General features: G+C 41.9%; 1 protein-coding gene across 2 annotated transcripts in view; it reads left to right on the top strand.

Moving 5' to 3' along the window:
* DYNC1I1 (dynein cytoplasmic 1 intermediate chain 1) overlaps positions 1-19,521 on the top strand; it is a 684,705-nt gene that overhangs the window by 523,853 nt on the left and 141,331 nt on the right. For both annotated transcript variants that reach the window (XM_082258382.1, XM_082258383.1), the window contains one exon: positions 15,605-15,745. In XM_082258382.1, the coding sequence (XP_082114508.1) occupies positions 15,605-15,745 (141 nt within the window). The remainder of the gene's footprint in view (positions 1-15,604; positions 15,746-19,521) is intronic.

The following is a 19,521-nucleotide window of genomic DNA, read 5'->3' as shown; positions in this document are numbered from 1 at the left end:
TCTAGGTGTATATATACATATAAGTATGTGTGTATATATACCCGTATACACAAGTTCAGATGTTTTGCCTGCCTCCAAAGAACCAAAAAAAATGCCCAAAAAAACGCTAGCGTCAAAAAAAAAAACGCCCAGGTGTGTTGTTGCAGGCATTTTTTTGGGGTTTTTGGAGGCAGGCAAAACATCTGAACTTGTGTATACGGGTATATATACACACATACTTATATGTATATATACACCTAGACATATATGTGTGATAGTAGCAGAAATATATGCTTGCTCTAATGAAATAATTAACACTAATATGGCTCTGCTCCTATAACACCTATATATGTCTAAGTGTAAAATACATATAAGTATGTGTGTATATATACCATATATGCCTCCAAAAACTCCCAAAAAATGCCTGCAACAACACACCTGGGCGTTTTTTTTTTTTTTTTTTTGGCGCTAGCATTTTTTTGGGTTCTTTGGAGGCAGGCAAAACATCTGAACTTGTGTATAGTGGTATATATACACACATACTTATATATATTTTACACTTAGACATTTATAGGTGTGATAGGAGCGTAACTATATTAGTGTAAATGATTTAATTAGCGCAAGCATATATTTCTGCTACTATCACACCTATATATGTCTAGGTGTATATATACATACATGGGTGTGTATATATACCCCCTATACACATGTTCAGATGTTTTGCCTGCCTGAAAAGAGTCCAAAAAATGCCCAAAAAAACGCTTGCTACTAAACCGGCAAGGTGTGAAAAGAGAGAAGCCACTAACCTGTTCTATGAAGTGACAAAATACAAACAATCTTTTTTTTTTATGGTTCTGGACATGCTACAGAGCTGAAACTTCACAGCTACACCTTTTAGACCCCCCAGATACTAAATCCAAAGAAATTATTTTTTTTTTTAATTTTTTCAATAATTGGCTCTCTATCAAAAATGACAATTTTTAAGAACTTTTTTGTGTGATTAATAGTCCCTGGGGTATGACCCAGAACCCTAGGCACTTTTTAGGGGCATTTATTGGGTTTTAGGGCTTCAAAATTGTGTTTTTTGATTACCGAAGTTCGGGTCCCATTGATTTCAATGGGGTTCTGAAATCCGGGCCGAACTTTCGGGAAGTTCGGATGTTCTGGCCGAACCGAACTTTTCAAAAGTTCGATCATCCCTTATTAAGACCCTTGGCACACATGTGGTCTGGTTGCTGGCGAACCCCACCTGCTTTAATGTTTTGCTCTCTTGTTGGCCAGATGAGTGAGGCGTTGCTCTCTTCCCTGGGGTTTTTCTTCGTCGGAGAGGAACAACACTAGAGATGTGCATGATGGAAAAATGTGTTTTGTTTTGGATATGTTTGTTTAAAGGAGAAGTTCTTCTCCTGTGGATCACAGGAGTACAGTTCGTTCTGCACTCCTGTGACCTGTTTTCAGCAGACATCAAGCTGAAGTCCACTGTCGGCTGATCTCACAAAGCCGGTCCAGGCTCAGGAAAGATTGTGACCACAGGATTGGGATCTGCCCACATGCCTGGAGCAGTGATAGCCTGACCCGGCCGCTCCCGCCCCCACCACAGCCCAGCACACCAGTGAGCGTGGAGGGGGCAGAGCAGACAGCAGTGATTGACAGTCACCAGCTCTCTGCTCAGGGAGCTCTGAGAACTGAGCGATCAGTGGTGTTTGATCGCTCGGTTCACAATGTTAGAGACGCTGGGGGACAGATGCAGCAATTGACCAATGCTGCATCCACCTAAATTAGTATGATTCTGAAATAAAAAAAACTCCATACTTCTCTTTTAAGTTAATAATTTAATTTCAATATATTCATTATGCAAGAATGATTTGTTTTCAGAATTCCTATCGTATATTTGCTATTTTTTTTAATTCAAATTTAGTTGAACTTTGAAAGACAGCTATAATTTTTCTATTTTATTCTATTTTATGCTAATCTAATCTATTGTATTTTATTCTATTCTTTTATTTTCTATTCTATTCTGTTTTATGCTGTTCTGTTCTTTTATTTTATATTCTGTAGTATTTTATTCTATTATTTTCTATTCTGTGTTATTCTATTCTATTCTATTCTATGAAGCAGCCTAATTATGAATCATCATCCTATTTTACTTTTATAGTTTTCTGCATTGATTGCAATATGTTTCCATTTCGTATTCTAATTTATTTTCAAATTTTATTTCAAATTAATTTTTTTATTCAAATTCAGATAATTCGTTTCATTATAATTTATTTCCGATTCATTGAAATTCGTTACTTTTGTAATTCAGAAACTCATGTTCAAATTATTTTTTATTAAATTTAGAAAAAAAACATAACAACAATACAAAACAATCAAAAACACAGGTAGTATTCCTAAAATAAGCACAAGAAAAAACATTAAAAGTCCTGAGGTATTCCATGTACCCCAAAATATATATATAATTACCAGCTTGCATTACATAAAAAGAAGAAAGAGGTATAAGACAAATGTGGGGTGGGGGTTCACATATATGCAATGCGGGAACCCTGCAAATCCACTGCCGATTCCCGCATCGCATTCAAATCGCAGGCAGTTCACATTGCCATATGCGAATCGCTGGAGGTTAATACAAAGTTAACGACACCCCCAGATCAGTTTTCATATCGCAGTGCGAACTGTCAGTTCGGACATGAATCGGATCGCATAGGTGTGAACCACCATGCGATCCGATTCTGCTACAAACCCAAAAAAGGGTCCTGTGCGTGTTGTATCTGAATGTGATGCAAATTCAGCCATACAATCTGTATGGCTGAATTTGCATCGCACGGACATCACGTTATTTTCAGAGCAGTGCGCTCCAAATAACATGTAATGTCTTTCATCGCACTGATGTGAACCGGTACTCAAACATATGGCACTTTTCCACTGCAAGTACCGGCTCCACTCGGCACTGCTTGGCCCAGCTCAGCTCAGTTTGCTTTTCCACTGCATGGTACGAGTCGGCACGTTTCTGCACTGTATAGTCTCTACTCGGCTCGGTTTGCTTTTCCACTAAAGTAGTAAGTGGGTGGGATTACAACGATTCTCTGACCAATCAGTGGCTAGTAGAGACAAACAATCAAGGCTGCATGCAAAGGATTTTGGGATATGGTATAGGTACGGCCCGCTTGGAACCTCAACCGAGGTGGTACTGTTTAAGTGAGCCGTACCATGTAGTGGAAAAGCGCCCCTGTACCAAACCGTACCGAACCGTTCTAACACATACCATGCGGTACCATGCAGTGGAAAAGCGCCAAAACCGATCCAAACCGATCAGTTCCATGCAGTGAAAAGCGCCAATAGATACCTTTTCCACTCTTCCCCCCAACTGTGGTCTAAAGTCCACCGAACCTTTCCATCTAGGCCAGTAATGGCGATCCTTGGCGATCCTTGGCACTCCAGATGTTTTAGAACTACATGTCCCATGATGCTCAACTACACTGTAGAGTTCATGAGCATCATGGGAAATGTAGTTCCAAAACATCTGGGATGCCAAGGTTTGCCATCACTGATCTAGACCTAAGCCCCCCCCCCCCAAAAAAAAAAAAAACCAAGGGGTAAACCACTGTAGCAAAACAATTCAAAAAGATGTGTAAACATCCAAATCTCTGAATAATGAAACTTCCATCCAAATTTCCATTTGCACACATTGCACACTCATACATTCTCACATTGACACAGCCTACACAACACCCCATTCATCCAGATGGCAAAAGAGTGACACAATCGTGTATGGTTTCCATGCATGTATTTGGGATGCTGTCACTGGAGGCTTCTCACCAATGGCAGGATCACATGTTTAAAATGAGCCTAAAGCCCCGTACACACGTGAAGAAATTCGGCCGGGAAATTTCGTCCGACGACTGATCTGCCGATTTTCGGCTTGTTAGTATGATGCTTCCGACAACCGACTCTGACTTTTCGGCCGAAAAAATCCTGGTGCGCAGGCTATATAATGTTTGTCGACCGTCAACACATGTCCGATTTTCGTCTCGTTAGTACAGATTTCGATGGGGAAAAATCTTATGAGCAAGACTAGGCATGCTCAGAGATGAAAGAACACAAAGAAAGCAATCCAACACATGACATCACTTCTGAAGTAGAATTCTGTCGTACAGGAAAATTTGTGTGCAGTCTAGAGCACATTCCAACCAACAGACAGCACTCTGGACAAAAGACGGACGACCGGACGGCGGAAATTCGTTGCGTGTGTACGAGGCATAAGGCCCATGTCACACATGCATTTCTGTCACCAGTGTCAGGATTTCTAGGAGACCACTTACCTTCTCCTATGGAATCTCTCTTACTTGCCAGAGGTGCAGTAGTTCATTAACTACTTCAATACCAGGAACTTTCACCCCCTTCCTGCCCGGGACAATTTTCAGCTTTCACAGCTGTCGCACTTTGAATGACAATTGCGCAGTCAGGCAACACTGTACCCGAACTAAATTTTTATAATTTTGTTCACACATAGAGCTTTCTTTTGGTGGTATTTTATCACTCACTGTTTTTTTTTTTTTTGCTTTTTTTGCTAAACAAACTAGAAAAGACCAATCATTTTGAGAAGAACATTTTTTCTTATAGTTTCTGTTATAAACTTTTGCAAATAAGTAATTTTTCTTCAGAAATTTAGGCCAAACTGTATTCTGCTACTTTTTTTTTTTTGCTGAAAATAACCCAAATCAGTGTATATTATTTAGTCTTAAGGAAAGTTATAGAGTCCACAAACTATGGTATATGTATCTGAAAATTGATCAATCCTGATGTACTGATGGCCTATCTCATTTCTTGAGGCCCAAAAATGCCAGAACAGTAAAAATACCCCCAAAATTACCCCTTTTTGGAAAGTAGACAGTCCAAGGTATATAGCAAGAGGCATGGCGAGTTTTTTGAAGTTGTAATTTTTTTGTCAACTTTTCCTTTTTTTTATATACTGTCACCAGTGCAGTACAGCGTCATCATATAATGGGTGTGGCCGGGATCAGGGACACTGACTCGTGACATTATGTAAAAAAATATATATTAATAATTTTTTTCAATATTTTTTTCTTTTTTTATTACATTTTTTTTTTTTTTTTTTTTACAATTTTTTTTAACTCTGTGACCAGAGCAATACAGTGTTACCATAGTAACACTGTACTACTCTGGGAAAGTATACAGGATTTTTCTTTTTACACATTATGATTGCTTATACCAGTGAATTTCACTGGTATAAGCAACCATTTTTACTGAATGAAATTGATGCATTCATTGTGTATTGTTGTGATTAGCTGTGATCGGCCACAGCTAATCACATGGTACAAATGGGCTGTGATTGGCCCTGTATGTACCATGTGATCACTGTGACCAATCACAGCTGCCAACACAATTGTACACAATGTATGGCAGGGATCAAAAGCCATTCATTTTTTTTTACAATTGTTATGTGATCTGCTGTGAGTAGTCACAGCGATCACATGGTACAGGTAGTGGGTCGGTACACTGATCAGTCATCAGCAGCCAGTGACCGATCATGCCGCAGCGCAGCACGTTCCTGGAGGACGTCATATGACATCCACCCACAATGACAAAGGTCCTGCCCAGTTGTCTTTTGACAATAGGCTGAGCAGGAAGTGCTTAATTAATTCCAACACGGGGGGGGGGGGGGTGGGTCTGCCCGTTTCTGAATTAACGCAACAATATTCCAAGGAGACTGGTGTATTTTTTATAAACCCTTATTTTGAATTTTGTTTTAAATTTTTCCTCGTCAATTTTTTAAATGAATACTTTAACTCGGGGCAAAAGGGGCAGCTGCCCTGGGCCCAGTCATTGGTCATTGTTGTGGTGCCTTGAGCCCGCCCTGCCTGAAAATAGTTGATATGTGGATTCGAAAGGGCCCAGGAAAATGTTTGCCAAGGGTCCAACAAATATTAAAACAGCCCTGCATATATCAATTTGTCATTCAAAACTTGTTACTTGTATCCCTACTGGGGATTTGCAATGCTACAAAGGGGATCCAGCAATGAAGACCATTAAAAAATGCACAAAGGGTCTAACTCCAACTCTAACCAAATTTTATAGAAAAATCTCAGGTTTCATTTTATTTTAAATATTTTGGGCCAAGTTGGCCCAAATTAACTATTTTCATAATGGTAGGATGCAGTTGCAGTTGAAGTTTTGTATTTTTCTTAGTGAATACTAGGTTGATGATGTCACAATTTCAACCCCGGCCAATCAGAGGAAACCTCTTTGTCAAAAAAATTCAATAAAAAATACAGGACTTCTGAATGGCAGAGAAGCAATCGGGCTGACTCTATTTTGTTCCGGCAGCAGTTCGGATGACTTCCTGAACATAGCGCTGCTTAGTGTATGTAGAAAGCGTAAAATTTTGGGACTTTAAATGCGGCACATGAAAACATGTTTTGTCCATCCCTATACAGTATATATGTAAGGAGGGGGGATTCTCGCTTGGGATTCTATAGCAGCTATTTATTATATGCTACTTTAGCAATGATATACATATATATATATATAAATACAACTATATAGGTTTCAATTAATATTGTTTGCAGAATCTTCTGCGGTGTGCTAGCTGCGTCACCAATCATCCCACCATGGAGAACTTAATCTTTCCCGCAATCCTTGCTCTCATGTCCCACGTTGACGGGTCACTCCCTCAGTTCCCGGTGGAGACATTCTTAGATGGTCCTTAGCACCATGTGTTAAAACTTTAAAACGTTTGTTAACTTAAAAAAAAAATAAACAGATCCTGTTCCCTTAAAGCATGTTATACAACACAGTGCGTGTGCTGTGTCATTTGGCCCCCTGTATCACCTAAAAAACCTGGCTGATCCTGCCAGTTTCTACCCTCCCCTCTGTAAACTGACCACGGTGTATCATGGCTGCTGAGCCCTAACGCCATGGTCAGTTTATGTGTCTCCATCATCTGCAGCCCTGCACTGTCCTCTCTGTCCTCCTCTCCCTTCCTGTCTGCTCGTATCAGTGCCCGCCCCTTACCCTCCTGCTGCTCTCATATCGAATATAAAATCATCCCATCCCCTCTGTAATATAACAATAAGTATCCCTGTATCTGTGTTATATATAAAAATATGAAGATTGGTACCTATATCAGAGCGGATCCCAGCGATCACGTGGTCGCTGCTCGGCTCTCTCTCTCTCTCTCCTCTCTTCCCCTCCTCCCCGGCTGACTTCAGTGGCAGAGAAGAGAGCCGAGGAGTCAGCTGAGCACCTGGAGCCGCTCTGATTTAGGTACAGATCTGCTTTTTTTTTATATAACACAGGCAAAGGAACACTTATTGTTATATTACAGAGGTGATGGCATAATTTTATATCAGTGGCCTAACAACCACTCTAAGATGAACTGTGAGTAATAATTGTGATGGGCACTGTTTTGTCAATTGGTGCCCTTAACGTAAAACCAACTTTTGTTACTTTTGTTACCAATTCTACTGTTGTTTATATGCTTCTCATAGATACGCTGATTGCACCCGCTCCTGAGGAAGTGTAATTCATTCCACGAAACGCGTCGAGCATGATAGGATGCAATCTTTCTGCTGCAACTATGCATTTTAGATGTTTGCCTTATTATTCGTTTTACATTACATATATTGTAATATCTAATGTGACCTTTCTTGCAATCAGCTCCTATACCAATCATTCCCACGAGAGTGGAGTATGATTCTATCCGTACAACAGTGTACATGGTTTATCACATGGATTGCTATAACCATGATGTTCAATTCCTTTTTACAATGTGTTATTGATGCCATTGAATAAAACATTGGTTTTATTAATATGAAATTATTTTCTGGTATATACATTTACATTAGGTTCATGATATCAACTGTTTCACTGTTAGTGATGCACCTCATTCAAAGTCCCAATCCCCCCTCCTTTTGTATGTAGCTACTACAGTCTATCAAAGCACACACAGCAGCAGCATCATTCTGCAAGGCCTCCTTTACATCTGTGCAAAGGGCCATGTTTGCCCGCATCAGATGCACAGGCATTCCATGCATCTGCATGCAGGCCGTCCCGTACATGTCTGTTAGGGAGCCACACAGACACAGCTGTTGATCCCAACTTGACAATGCGTGTCCTTGAATTCAGACAGTGTGCTTTCAAGGACACATACCCACACCTACCCGGCTATCAAATTGGGTCTATTGGACAAACCAATTGGGCACCATTGGGCGATGTTTTTGGGTGCCCCAGCCACTGTGTCTGAATAGACACGAATAGGACTGCCTGCACGCAGATGCATGGGACGCTTGTGAATCCAGTGCAGACAAACACAGCCGTTCACACAGATGGATGCTATGAAAAAAAGAGAGAGTTGCTGTCTGTGTACTGTTGGGAAGATTTCCCCCTCACTTTGTGTCTTAGAGGCGCAACAGGAAGTGAGAGAAATTTTCCTCCTACACAGGAAATGAGAGGAATTTTCTTTCTAGACAGGAAGTAAGAGGAATTTTCCTCCTACACAGGAAATGAGAGGAATTTTCTTTCTAGACAGGAAGTAAGAGGAATTTTCCTCCTACACAGGAAATGAGAGGAATTTCCTTTCTAGACAGGAAATGAGAGGAATTTTCCTCCTACGCAGGAAGTGAAGGAAAGTTTCCTCCCACACAGGAAGTGAGAGGATTTTTCCTATTAGACAGAAAGTTAGGGGAATTTCCCTCCTGCCCAGGAAGTAAGGGGAATTTCCCTCCTACACAGGGAGTGAGGGGGATTTCCCTCCTACACATGAAGTAAGGGGAATTTCCCTCCTGCACAGGAAGTAAGGGGAATGCCCTCCTACACAGGGAGTAAGGGGATCCCCCTCCTTCAAAGGAAGTAAGGGAAATTTGCTTCCTACAAAGGAAGTAAGGGGGATTTCCCTCCTACACATGAAGCAAGGGGGATTTCCCTCTTACATGGGAAGTAAGGGGGATTTCCCTCCTACACAGGAAGTAAGGGGATTTCCCTCCTACATAGGAAGTAAGGGGATTTCCTGGCTACACAGGAAGTATGGGGATTTCCCTCCTACATAGGAAGTTAGGGGAATTTCCCTCCTACACAGGAAGTAAAGGGATTCCCTCCTACACAGGAAGTAAGGGGGATTTCCCTCCTACATAGGAAGTAAGGGGATTTCCCTCCAACATAGGAAGGGGAATTTCCTGCCTACACAGGAAGTATGGGGATTTCCCTCCTACATAGGAAGTAAGAGGAATTTGCCTCCTACACAGGAAGTGAGAGGAATTTTCCTCCTACACAGGAAGTGAAGGAAAGTTTCCTCCCACACAGGAAGTGAGAGGATTTTTCCTATTAGACAGGAAGTTAGGGGAATTTCCCTCCTGCCCAGGAAGTAAGGGGGATTTCCCTCCTACACAGGGAGTAAGGGGGATTTCCCTCCTTCACAGGGAGTAAGGGGGATTTCCCTCCTACACAGGAAGTAAGGGGGATTTCCCTCCAGCACAGGAAGTAAGGGGGATTGCCCTCCTACACAGGGAGTAAGGGGATTCCCCTCCTACATAGGAAGTAAGAAGAATTTGCCTCCTACACAGGAAGTGAGAGGCATTTTCCTCCTACACAGGAAGTGAAGGAATTTTCCTCCTACACAGGAAGTGAAGGAATTTTCCTCCCACACAGGAAGTGAGAGGATTTTTTCTATTAGACAGAAAGTTAGGGGAATTTCCCTCCTTCCCAGAAAGTAAGGGGAATGCCCTCCTACACAGAGAGTAAGGGGATTCCCCTCCTACATAGGAAGTAAGGGAAATGTCCTTCCTACAAAGGAAGTAAGGGGGATTTCCCTCCTACACACGAAGTAAGGTTAATTTCCCTCTTACACAGGAAGTAAGGGGGATTTCCCTCCTACACCGAAAGTAAGGGGATTTCCCTCCTACACAGAAAGTAAGGGGATTTCCCTCCTACTTAGGAAGTAAGGGGATTTCCCTCCTACTTAGGAAGTAAGGGGAATTTCCTGGCTACACAGGAAGTATGGGGATTTCCCTCCTACATAGGAAGTAAGGGGATTTCCCTCCTACACAGGAAGTAAAGGGATTTCCCTCCTACACAGGAAGTAAGGGGGATTTCCCTCCTACATAGGAAGTAAGGGGGATTTCCCTCCTACATAGGAAGTAAGGGGATTTCCCTCCTACATAGGAAGGGGAATTTCCCGCCTACACAGGAAGTATGGGGATTTCCCTCCTACATAGGAAGTAAGAGGAATTTGCCTCCTACACAGGAAGTGAGAGGGATTTTCCTCCTTCACAGGGAGTAAGGGGATACCCCTCCTACATAGGAAGTAAGGGGGATTTCCTTCCTACAAAGGAAGTAAGGGGGATTTCCCTCCTGCACAGGAAGTAAGGGGGATTGCCCTCCTACACAGGGAGTAAGGGGATTCCCCTCCTACATAGGAAGTAAGGGGAATTTCCTTTCTACAAAGGAAGTAAGGGGGGTTTCCCTCCAACACATGAAGTAAGGGGGATTTCCCTTCTACACAGGAAGTAAGGGGGGTTTCCTCCTACATAGGAAGTAAGGGGATTTCCTCCTACATAGGAAGTAAGGGGAGATTTCCCTCCTAAATAGAAAGTAAGGGGGATTTCCCTCCTACATAGAAAGTAAGGGGGATTTCCCTCCTACATAGAAAGTAAGGGGGATTTCCCTCCTACTCAGGAAGTAAGGGGATTTCCCTCCTACACAGTAAGTAAGGGGGATTTCCCTCCTACATAGGAAGTAAGGGGGGATTTCCCTCCTACATAGAAAGTAAGGGGGATTTCCCTCCTACATAGAAAGTAAGGGGGATTTCCCTCCTACTCAGGAAGTAAGGGGATTTCCCTCCTACACAGTAAGTAAGGGGGATTTCCCTCCTACATAGGAAGTAAGGTGATTTCCCTCCTACATAGGAAGTAATGGGAATCTCCCACCTACACAGGTAGTATGGGGATTTCCCTCCTACATAGGAAGTAAGGGGGATTTGCCTCTTGCACATGAAGTGAGGGGGGATTTCCCTCCTACATTGGAAGTAAGAGGGATTTCCCTCCTACATAGGAAGTAAGAGGGATTTCCCTCCTACATAGGAAGTAAGGGGGATTTGCCTCTTGCACATGAAGTAAGGGGATTTCCCTCCTACACATGAAGTAAGTGGGGTTTCCCTCCTATATAGGAAGTATGGGGGATTTCCCTCCTTTACATGAAGTAAGGGGGGATTTCCCACTTAGACAATTGTCCCTGAAACTGGTCTGCCATTGGAAGGTGACTCTCCCCTCTGGGGCTCTGGGGACAAAATTTTGCATTTCCCCTCAATTTCTTTCTCAGTGACATGGGCACCAGTACAAACAAAGTGGCAATGCTTCCACAGTGGGGATACAGACAGCAATACAAAGTCTGACCCTTCCCTACCCTATCCATTTTTTTTTTTTAAATTGACAAGAGATTTAATTAAAAGGAAAATATTTTGAAGGACATTTATGCTGATAGAAATGCTACTATTGCTAACCTAACCTGAATCTAGTACAGCATGCAAGTGTTAGAACCTCCATTAGGATTTTATGGTTGTCTCTGTCCACATCAGGGAGATTCCGACTCACTTCCTACAGGTGAGGCATGTCAGACAGAACAGGAAGTAAGGGAAATCTCTTCAACAGGGACGCAGCATGTAAAACATGACATAAGTCCTAACCTTTCCCACTCCATACAAAACTACAAAAAAAGCTTTGACTGGAAAAGAGTTTTACAGTGGTTGTGTCATTATAGAAATGTGGAGGCTGCCATTGCTTGTTCCTTGGCTACATGTGGTATCCATGCTTTTCGAGTCACGGAGCCGTAACATGCATGCTGTAAATGAACCTAGTTAGAGAAACTCAGTGAGGTACCTCCCCAAATGTGCCACATCCCTAATAGATAAACCATGAACAAAATTCCCCTTGGGGTGGGACTTTGAAAGGACTAAGTACTAAATAATGTGAATAAAATCTATTTTATTTAGGCTAGCATAAAAACACCAATGCTATATGGACATGGTTGTACGTGGAATGCATATACATATTATACCAATATTATTAGGCGAAAAAGGATTGACGTCCTCCACCTGACACGTTTCGGGGCTTTCACAGCTCCTTCTTCAGGGGTGTGATGGGCATCAACCATCTACAAAATATAAGTAAGTAAGTGGCAGCTCTCCTGAGATCTTGTTTTTAAATGCGGACATGGCAATGCTGTATACACCAGTGGAATCTATGTAAGTTTAACCCAAGACTGTAATGATCAAAAAATAATTCCGCAATATTGTACAAACATGTGATTAATTTACTTATATTTTGTAGAAGATTCATGCCAACCACCCCCTGAAGAAGGAGCTGTAAAAACCCTGAAACACGTCGGGTGGAGGACGTCAATCCTTTTTTGCCTATTAACCACTTCAGCCCCAGAAGGTTTTATCCCCTTAATAACCAGGCCATTTTTTGCGATTCGGCACTGCGCTGCTTTAACTGACAATTGTGCGATCGTGCGACGCTGTACCCAATAACAATTAATGTCATTTTTTTCTTTTGGTGATATTTGATCACCTCTGCGGTTTTTCGTTTTTGCGCTATAAACAAAAAAAGAGCGTCAATTTTGAAAAAACACCAATATTTTCCACTTTCTGCTATTAAACATCCCCAATAAAAAAAATTAAAAATCTAATTTTTTTTTATCAGTTTAGGCCAATTTGTATTCTGCTACATAGTTTTGGTAAAAAAAAAATCCCAAAAAGCGTAAAAAAAATTATTTTGCGCAAAAGTTATAGCGTTTACAAATTATGGGATAGATTTATATACTTTTTATTTTTTTACTTATTTTAATTAGTAATGGCTGCGATCAGCAATTTTTATCGGGATTGCAACCGACAAATCTGACACTTTTTGGGGACCAGTGACATTAATACAGTGATCAGTGCTAAAAAATACGTACTGTTACTGTATAAATGACACTGGCAGGGAAGGGGTTAATACTGGGGGTGATCAAGGGGTTAAATGTGTTCCCTAGATGTGCTTACTAACTGTGGGGGGGGGGTGGATTGAATAGACGTAGAGAGAGATCGGTGATTCCGTTTAGCTGAATCACACAATCTTTCCCTGCCTCTCTGACAGGAGAGCCGTCTCCTGTCAGTATTGCTGAAGATCGCGGGGGGCTGGCGGCGATTGAGCCTACTCCTCCCGCGGTCTGCCTCCCTCTGTGTCTAATCACAGCGGAAACGCGGCTCTGGCGACGCGCCTGCACCGCCTGCATTCTGCGAACCCATTTGGGGGTGTCATTAAATTTATATTGACACTCGCAGCGGTTCGCGGAGTGTAGTGTGAACTGCCTGCCATACTGATGCGGTGCGGGAACTGCTGCCATTCCCGCATCGCACCAGTGGGAACCTAGCCTAAAACTGCAGAGGGCAAACCTGGTGTAGCTGTGCATGGTAGCCAATCAACTTGTTCAAAAGTGTTACTAAAGCCAGAACAGTAAAATCAGTCTGTATATGCAGTAAAGCATGCTTGTTATACTCACTGTGGAACCTAAGGGTTTAATCCTGCGCATTGTGTATAAAGGCTGTTTTATCCTGTCTTCTCTTATCCTCCCCTTCTTTCACTGTCTCCAAAAAATAATCTGATATTTACAGAGCCAGGGGACGGGCTGCACATGCTCAGTTTGGAGTGTATTGCTAGAGAGGTTTTTTTTTCTTGGGAGGGTCCATGTGATCAGCACAGGGCCAATCAGCACTTTCCAGACAGAGGGTCAGGGGATAATGAATTCTCCTCCTACAAGCTTTACTAGGAACTGATACAAGTCACCAGACTGCTATATACTGCTGATGAGAAAAGTTATTTAGCAGTTTATGTTTAGTAAAATAATTGCATTTCCATGTTCTGTGTACTGTGGGAGAGCAGATATAGTGAATGCAGGCTTCTGGGTTTACTAAAACTCTTAAAGGGATTGTAAAGTCTCATTTTTTTTATCAATAAAAATAACAAACATGTTATACTTTCCTCCTCTGTGCTGTTGGTTTTGTGCAAAGCAGCCGGGATCCTCCTCTTCTCAGGCCCCTTTTTGCTGTTCCTTGCCCCTCCCTCCTGTCAAGTGCCCAGGGGAGGACTGGGCCAGGGGGCAGGGGGGCAATTGCCCCCTGGGCCGCTCTGATGTCCTGTAAAAAGGCTGCACCGCTTCTGCCACAGACATGCCCAAAGGATTCCTGGATTAAGAGAAGTAAAAATTCCTCGTCACTGACCTACTGAGTGCGGGTTGAAGACAAGGACAGCGCAGAACTACAGATGGTTTGCTGTCTGAGCAGAGGCCGGTTCCATGCCCCACTGGAGACTCTCCTCCCCTGGCCAGCCCCAACTCAACTGTCCCAGCTCCCCCCAACCACGCTCTGCTGGCCATGTTGGGAACTTGGATTCAGGATTGAGTAGAGAGTACCTGGAGCAGGGCTTCAGCCTGGAATGGGGGGGGGGTCAGGAGGAGGGAGGAGGACTGTAAGGAGGGAGAGTGGGAGGGGGAGCGAGATGCTGCACCATGGGCCTTTGGTTTGTACTTTCCCCCTGGGCTGAAAGTTGCCAGCCTGCCCCTGCAAGTGCCCCCACAGCAAGCAGCTTGCTATGGAGGCACCCGAGCCAAGCTGCAGCTCCGTGTCCATTCAGACATGGAGCTGCGCCTGACCCCACCCCTTCTCTCTCCTGATTGGCTGGCTGATTTTGATTGACAGCTGTGGGAGCCAATGGCGCTGCTGCTGTGTCAGGAGCCAATCAGGAGGGAGAGTCTCGGATGCCAAGACACTCATAGACATTGCAGGATGGAGAGGGGTCTCAGGTAAGTATTAGGGGGTGCTGGGGGCGTTGGGGCTGCTGCACACAAGGTTTTATATCTTAATGCATAGAATGCATTAAGATAAAAAAAAAAAAAACCTTCCGACTTTACAACTCGTTTAAATGTTGGCAATAAAAAAACACTGGAAGCTGATCTCTGCATTTCTATGCAGAGCTGCACCTAATTTTGCACTCTCCAGTTTTAGTAAATCAACCCCATACAGTTCTGTTCCCACGCAATCTTCTAAATAAAGTTCTGAAGTAGCAGGAAGAAGTAGTAGTTCTGAAGTAGAAATCACTTTGCCTTGGCCACCAACACAGCGCATTTCTATCATCGGCCACTAGATGGCGCTCCAAGCCTTTAGCAGGAAGAACCCTGCCATTAAGCTGGCTGCACTGGCTGCTGGTGCAGAGACAGACTGGTTATCACTTCCAAGTTGATTCATTCGTGCAAAGAGCCTGCATTCTGCCCCTGCACGAATTACACCTCACTGGCAACCTTGTCTACCTGAACATATCCCAGAATGAGGAGTCCCCCCCCCCCCCCCCCCACTACCACCACCACCCAGCCTGACCCCTTCACTTCTCCATTGCCAGTGCAACAAGCAGTGGACAGTTGTTGTGATATTAAAGTCACTGTACAATCTCCTTGGACTTTCATCTTTGCAGTTTTATGACTTTTTTTTTTTTTTTTTTAACGTGCAAAGTTTTTAATTAGGCTCCAGACAGCCGGAGGCAGCAGTAGCGCCACTAAGTCGATGCTCTCTCTGCTTTTACAGCACAACAAGCCGCTCTACTCCTTTGAAGACAATGCAGACTATGTCTACGACGTCATGTGGTCACCTCTGCACCCCGCACTGTTCGCCTGCGTGGATGGGATGGGGCGCTTGGATCTCTGGAACCTGAATAATGACACCGAGGTGAGCTGCTGCCTCTTATTAACCCATTGTTACCGCACCAGGGGACCTGACCCACCGGACCCCCCTCATGCACACATTGCACCTTTGGGGGGGACGTATCCTCTAATACTACTACTATTATTATTATTATTATTTTTATTTATTATTATTAATAATAATATTTTTTTAGTATTATTATTTTTATTTTGTTACAGTCACAATGCATGAATACATTTTTCTCATCAACACTACATGCTATATTATTTTTTTTTTATATATATATTATATCTTGCATTGCAATGGGTTTGCATAACCTTTGGATGGAGCAGTTGCATGTTGTGTACTTATTTTGTGTTTTTTTCTGGTACCCAGAAAAAGACAAAAAGTTCTAACAACATTTATATTGTTACATATATATACCATTCAAGTAATTATTTTGTATTTTTATAGCATATTTGGATAACTCAGGGCAGTTTTTAAACATAATTACGAATAATAACGAATGTTAGTTTGTACTATTTTTTGTGCTATTATTAGGCACAATGGTATATTTTAAATACTAGTCATGGTGTTTTTTTTTTCTTTCCTATTTTCTATTTATATATGATTTTCAATATTACACTAATAAAAATGTATGTGTGTGTGTATATATATGTGTATATATATGTGTGTATATATATATATATATATATATATATATATATATATATATATACATACACGCACACATTTTTATTAGTGTAAAAATAAAAAGAATACATAAATAGTAAAATCTATTTAACAAAAAAATTAATTAAAAAACAAAAAATATACACATATATCATTTTCATAACAATGTATATTGTTGTATTATTGTATATTATTAATATTATTAGTATATTACATTTTAAATAATACATATATACTATATATATACTATATAATATATAATTTTTTAAGTAGAATTATTATTTATTTACTTATTTTTCCTGTATTACGTGCAATAGACTTTCAATTTTATCTTATCATTTATCTTACTATAAATCATTTTCCTTTCCTGTTTCAGGAAAACATCAAAAAAGGGTTCAAACGTGTCTTTCTTGGGATTGGACAAGAACTTAGGAAACTATAAATGGCCCCGCCCACCCCCTACCCTTTTATCTCAGTCCAGGCCAGCAAAAACCAAGATGGGAGGGAATGTCATGACCACTGCCATGATCCAAAGGGGGAATGGAAAATTATGGTAGTAATAATTTTCTGTTTTCTTGGACATCCAAAACGGAAGTGGACATGAACAGGAGATGAGAAACCAATAATCCATGAATGGAAATGGGATGAGATACAAATTTATTTACTGCTAAAGAAAAGGACAGAAGATCTTGATCTTGAAAAGCTGTTGGCTTAGGTGCTCAACATCTAATTGTAATGGTGGATGAAGCTGATTGTGGTTCTGTAGAGTTCTACCAGTTTCTTGTTCTCCGTAGCCCTGAGGCTCTATCTTACAGTCCACAGAACTTTCCCCCTAATTTCTACTGAGTTCTCCCAGATTCATATTTATTATTGTCAGCCCTGTGGCACTCTCTTACAGTGTCCAGCATCCTATCCCTAGTCTATAGAAGACAGGTTGGAAGGGAAGAGAGGGTTCAGGGGTACAGCAATACTTTTCATATTCGAGACCCAACCTTTCTGGTTGATGGAAGTCTATTGGTCTTCTACTGTCTGTGAATTGACCACATTGTCTGTGAATTGACCACATTGTCGATATAGACTTATCCTTGATTTTGTTGGACTTAATAAGAGTCAAAAGGGATGAAATTTGACATTCTGAGGATGAGGTACAACTGTATGACTACTAGGCTCTTGCTGCCTTCCATCCATTTCAGATTTGGCTGGATCCCTAGGACTGAATTTGCCTATGCCCTCCTTTGTTTTGAATGTGAATTTTTTAGTATTAGGCCCAAAAAAGGAGCTCACCTCTGAACAGCAGGTACAGTTTGTGTTTAGAGATGGCATCCACCTCAGCTATAGAAAGAGCCGTAGTATAAGTGCAGTTCTGAAAGTATTTTTCACATTCAATAAAGAGCGTGAAATCAAAGATCCTTTGAGCAGGCATTCCTTTAGGTAGCATTTCAACCAAGTTTCATGTCTGTATATCATGTGTGCCCAACCTGTGGCCCCCCAGCTGTTAAGGAACTATGACTCCCATCATGCCTCTGCCTTTGGGAGTCATGTTTGTAACTGTCAGCAGCTTGCAATGCCTCATGGGACTTGTATTTCTGCAAAAGCTGTAGGGCCACAGGTTGATCACCCACTCTTTATATCAAGGGTCTTCAAACTATGGCCCTCCAGTTGTTCAGGAACTACAATTCCCATCATGCCTAGTTATGTCTGTGAATGTCAGAGTTTTGCAATGCCTCATGGGATCTGTATTTCTGCAAAAGCTGTAGGGCCGTAGTTTGAGGATCCCTGCTTTATATGATTAACCTGAGTTAGACCTTTAGTAGCCATAGAGAGTCTGTAGGATGCTTCCATCACCATTATTGGTCACTTAAAGTACAACTAAAGGCAAAACTTTATTTTTTTTTGTTTTTAATACAGTGGAGAGGGATTAGACCACCTCTCAGTTATTATTGCTGTCTGTGCCCTCCGCTATCAAGATTCACCCTCTCTTATTGTACTGTTTACCATTATCATTAAAAGTCCCCAGAAAAGTCATAAAGGGGAAATCTTCCAATAGGGTTGTTGACAGAAAAGTCATAAAGGGGAAATCTTCCAATAGGGTTTAGAAACAATAAAGGAAATATGCATTCAGACAGCAGCAGTCTGAGCATATAAAAATATATACTAGTGGTGCCAAATCCTTAATTGACTTAAATATAGAAGGATTGGGAGGCAAGGATTTAAATCCTTGCCTCCCAATCCTTCTATCTTCCAATAGGGTTGTTGACAGAAAAGTCATAAAGGGGAAATCTTCCAATGGGGACACTATTTCTGTTGACCTTGGGGCACCCTAAATTAGCAGGGATTTTCTCTCCTTGTTTTGGCTATGGGACAGCAAGTGAAGGGAAATCTCCCCAATGGGACATGATTGGCAAAAAATAAAATGACAGGGGTTATGACCCTCCCTTACTCTATCTGAAATTAAAAAAAAAGAGTTTTGCCTTTAGTTCTACTGGCTGGCATCATTGTTTACCTTCAAAACTGCCTTCTTAGTTACAGTTTCGGAAGTAAACCCATCAAAAAACTGTTACATTTCCAGCACGTGTCGGGAATGGAACTTATCACATTGGTTGTGCTCTCTGCCAAATGTCAAACCATCCAATGGCTGGTGTCATAACTGATCACATGTGCAGCATCATGGCAGTTGAAGATTAAACAGAGGCCAAGATGGCCGCTTCCATGTATTCAAGTACCCCCGGCCCGCGACCGCCCCCCCCCCCCCCACTGGGAGGAGACAGTTGCTAAGCAGGAGGGATTCCCCTGTCAACCCATGGTTGCAGTAGAAAATGTGCTCTGTGTTTGGCCGGCCTTAGTAAATGGAGACGTCTAGGGATTCCAACACAGTGGGGTTGATTTACTAAAACTGGAGAGTACAAGATCTGGTGCAGTTGTGCATGGTAGCCAATCAGCTTCTAATTTCAGATTGTTCAATTAAGCTTTGACAATAAATCTGATTGGTTTCTATGCAGAGCAGCACCAGATTTTTCACTCTCCAGTTTTAGTAAATCAACTCCCAGTATTTGGACAGTCCCAAACACAGTAGGCTGCTATTAAAGAAATAGAGCCATGAACCTGGAGACGAAGATGGAGACAAAGAT

The sequence above is a fragment of the Pelophylax lessonae genome, assembly GCF_965119305.1.
Source record: "Pelophylax lessonae genome assembly, chromosome: 5".
Taxonomy (NCBI): Eukaryota; Metazoa; Chordata; class Amphibia; order Anura; family Ranidae; genus Pelophylax; species Pelophylax lessonae.
Note: the sequence above shows the minus strand (reverse complement) of the source record. Positions and strands in the feature narration are given on the sequence as shown.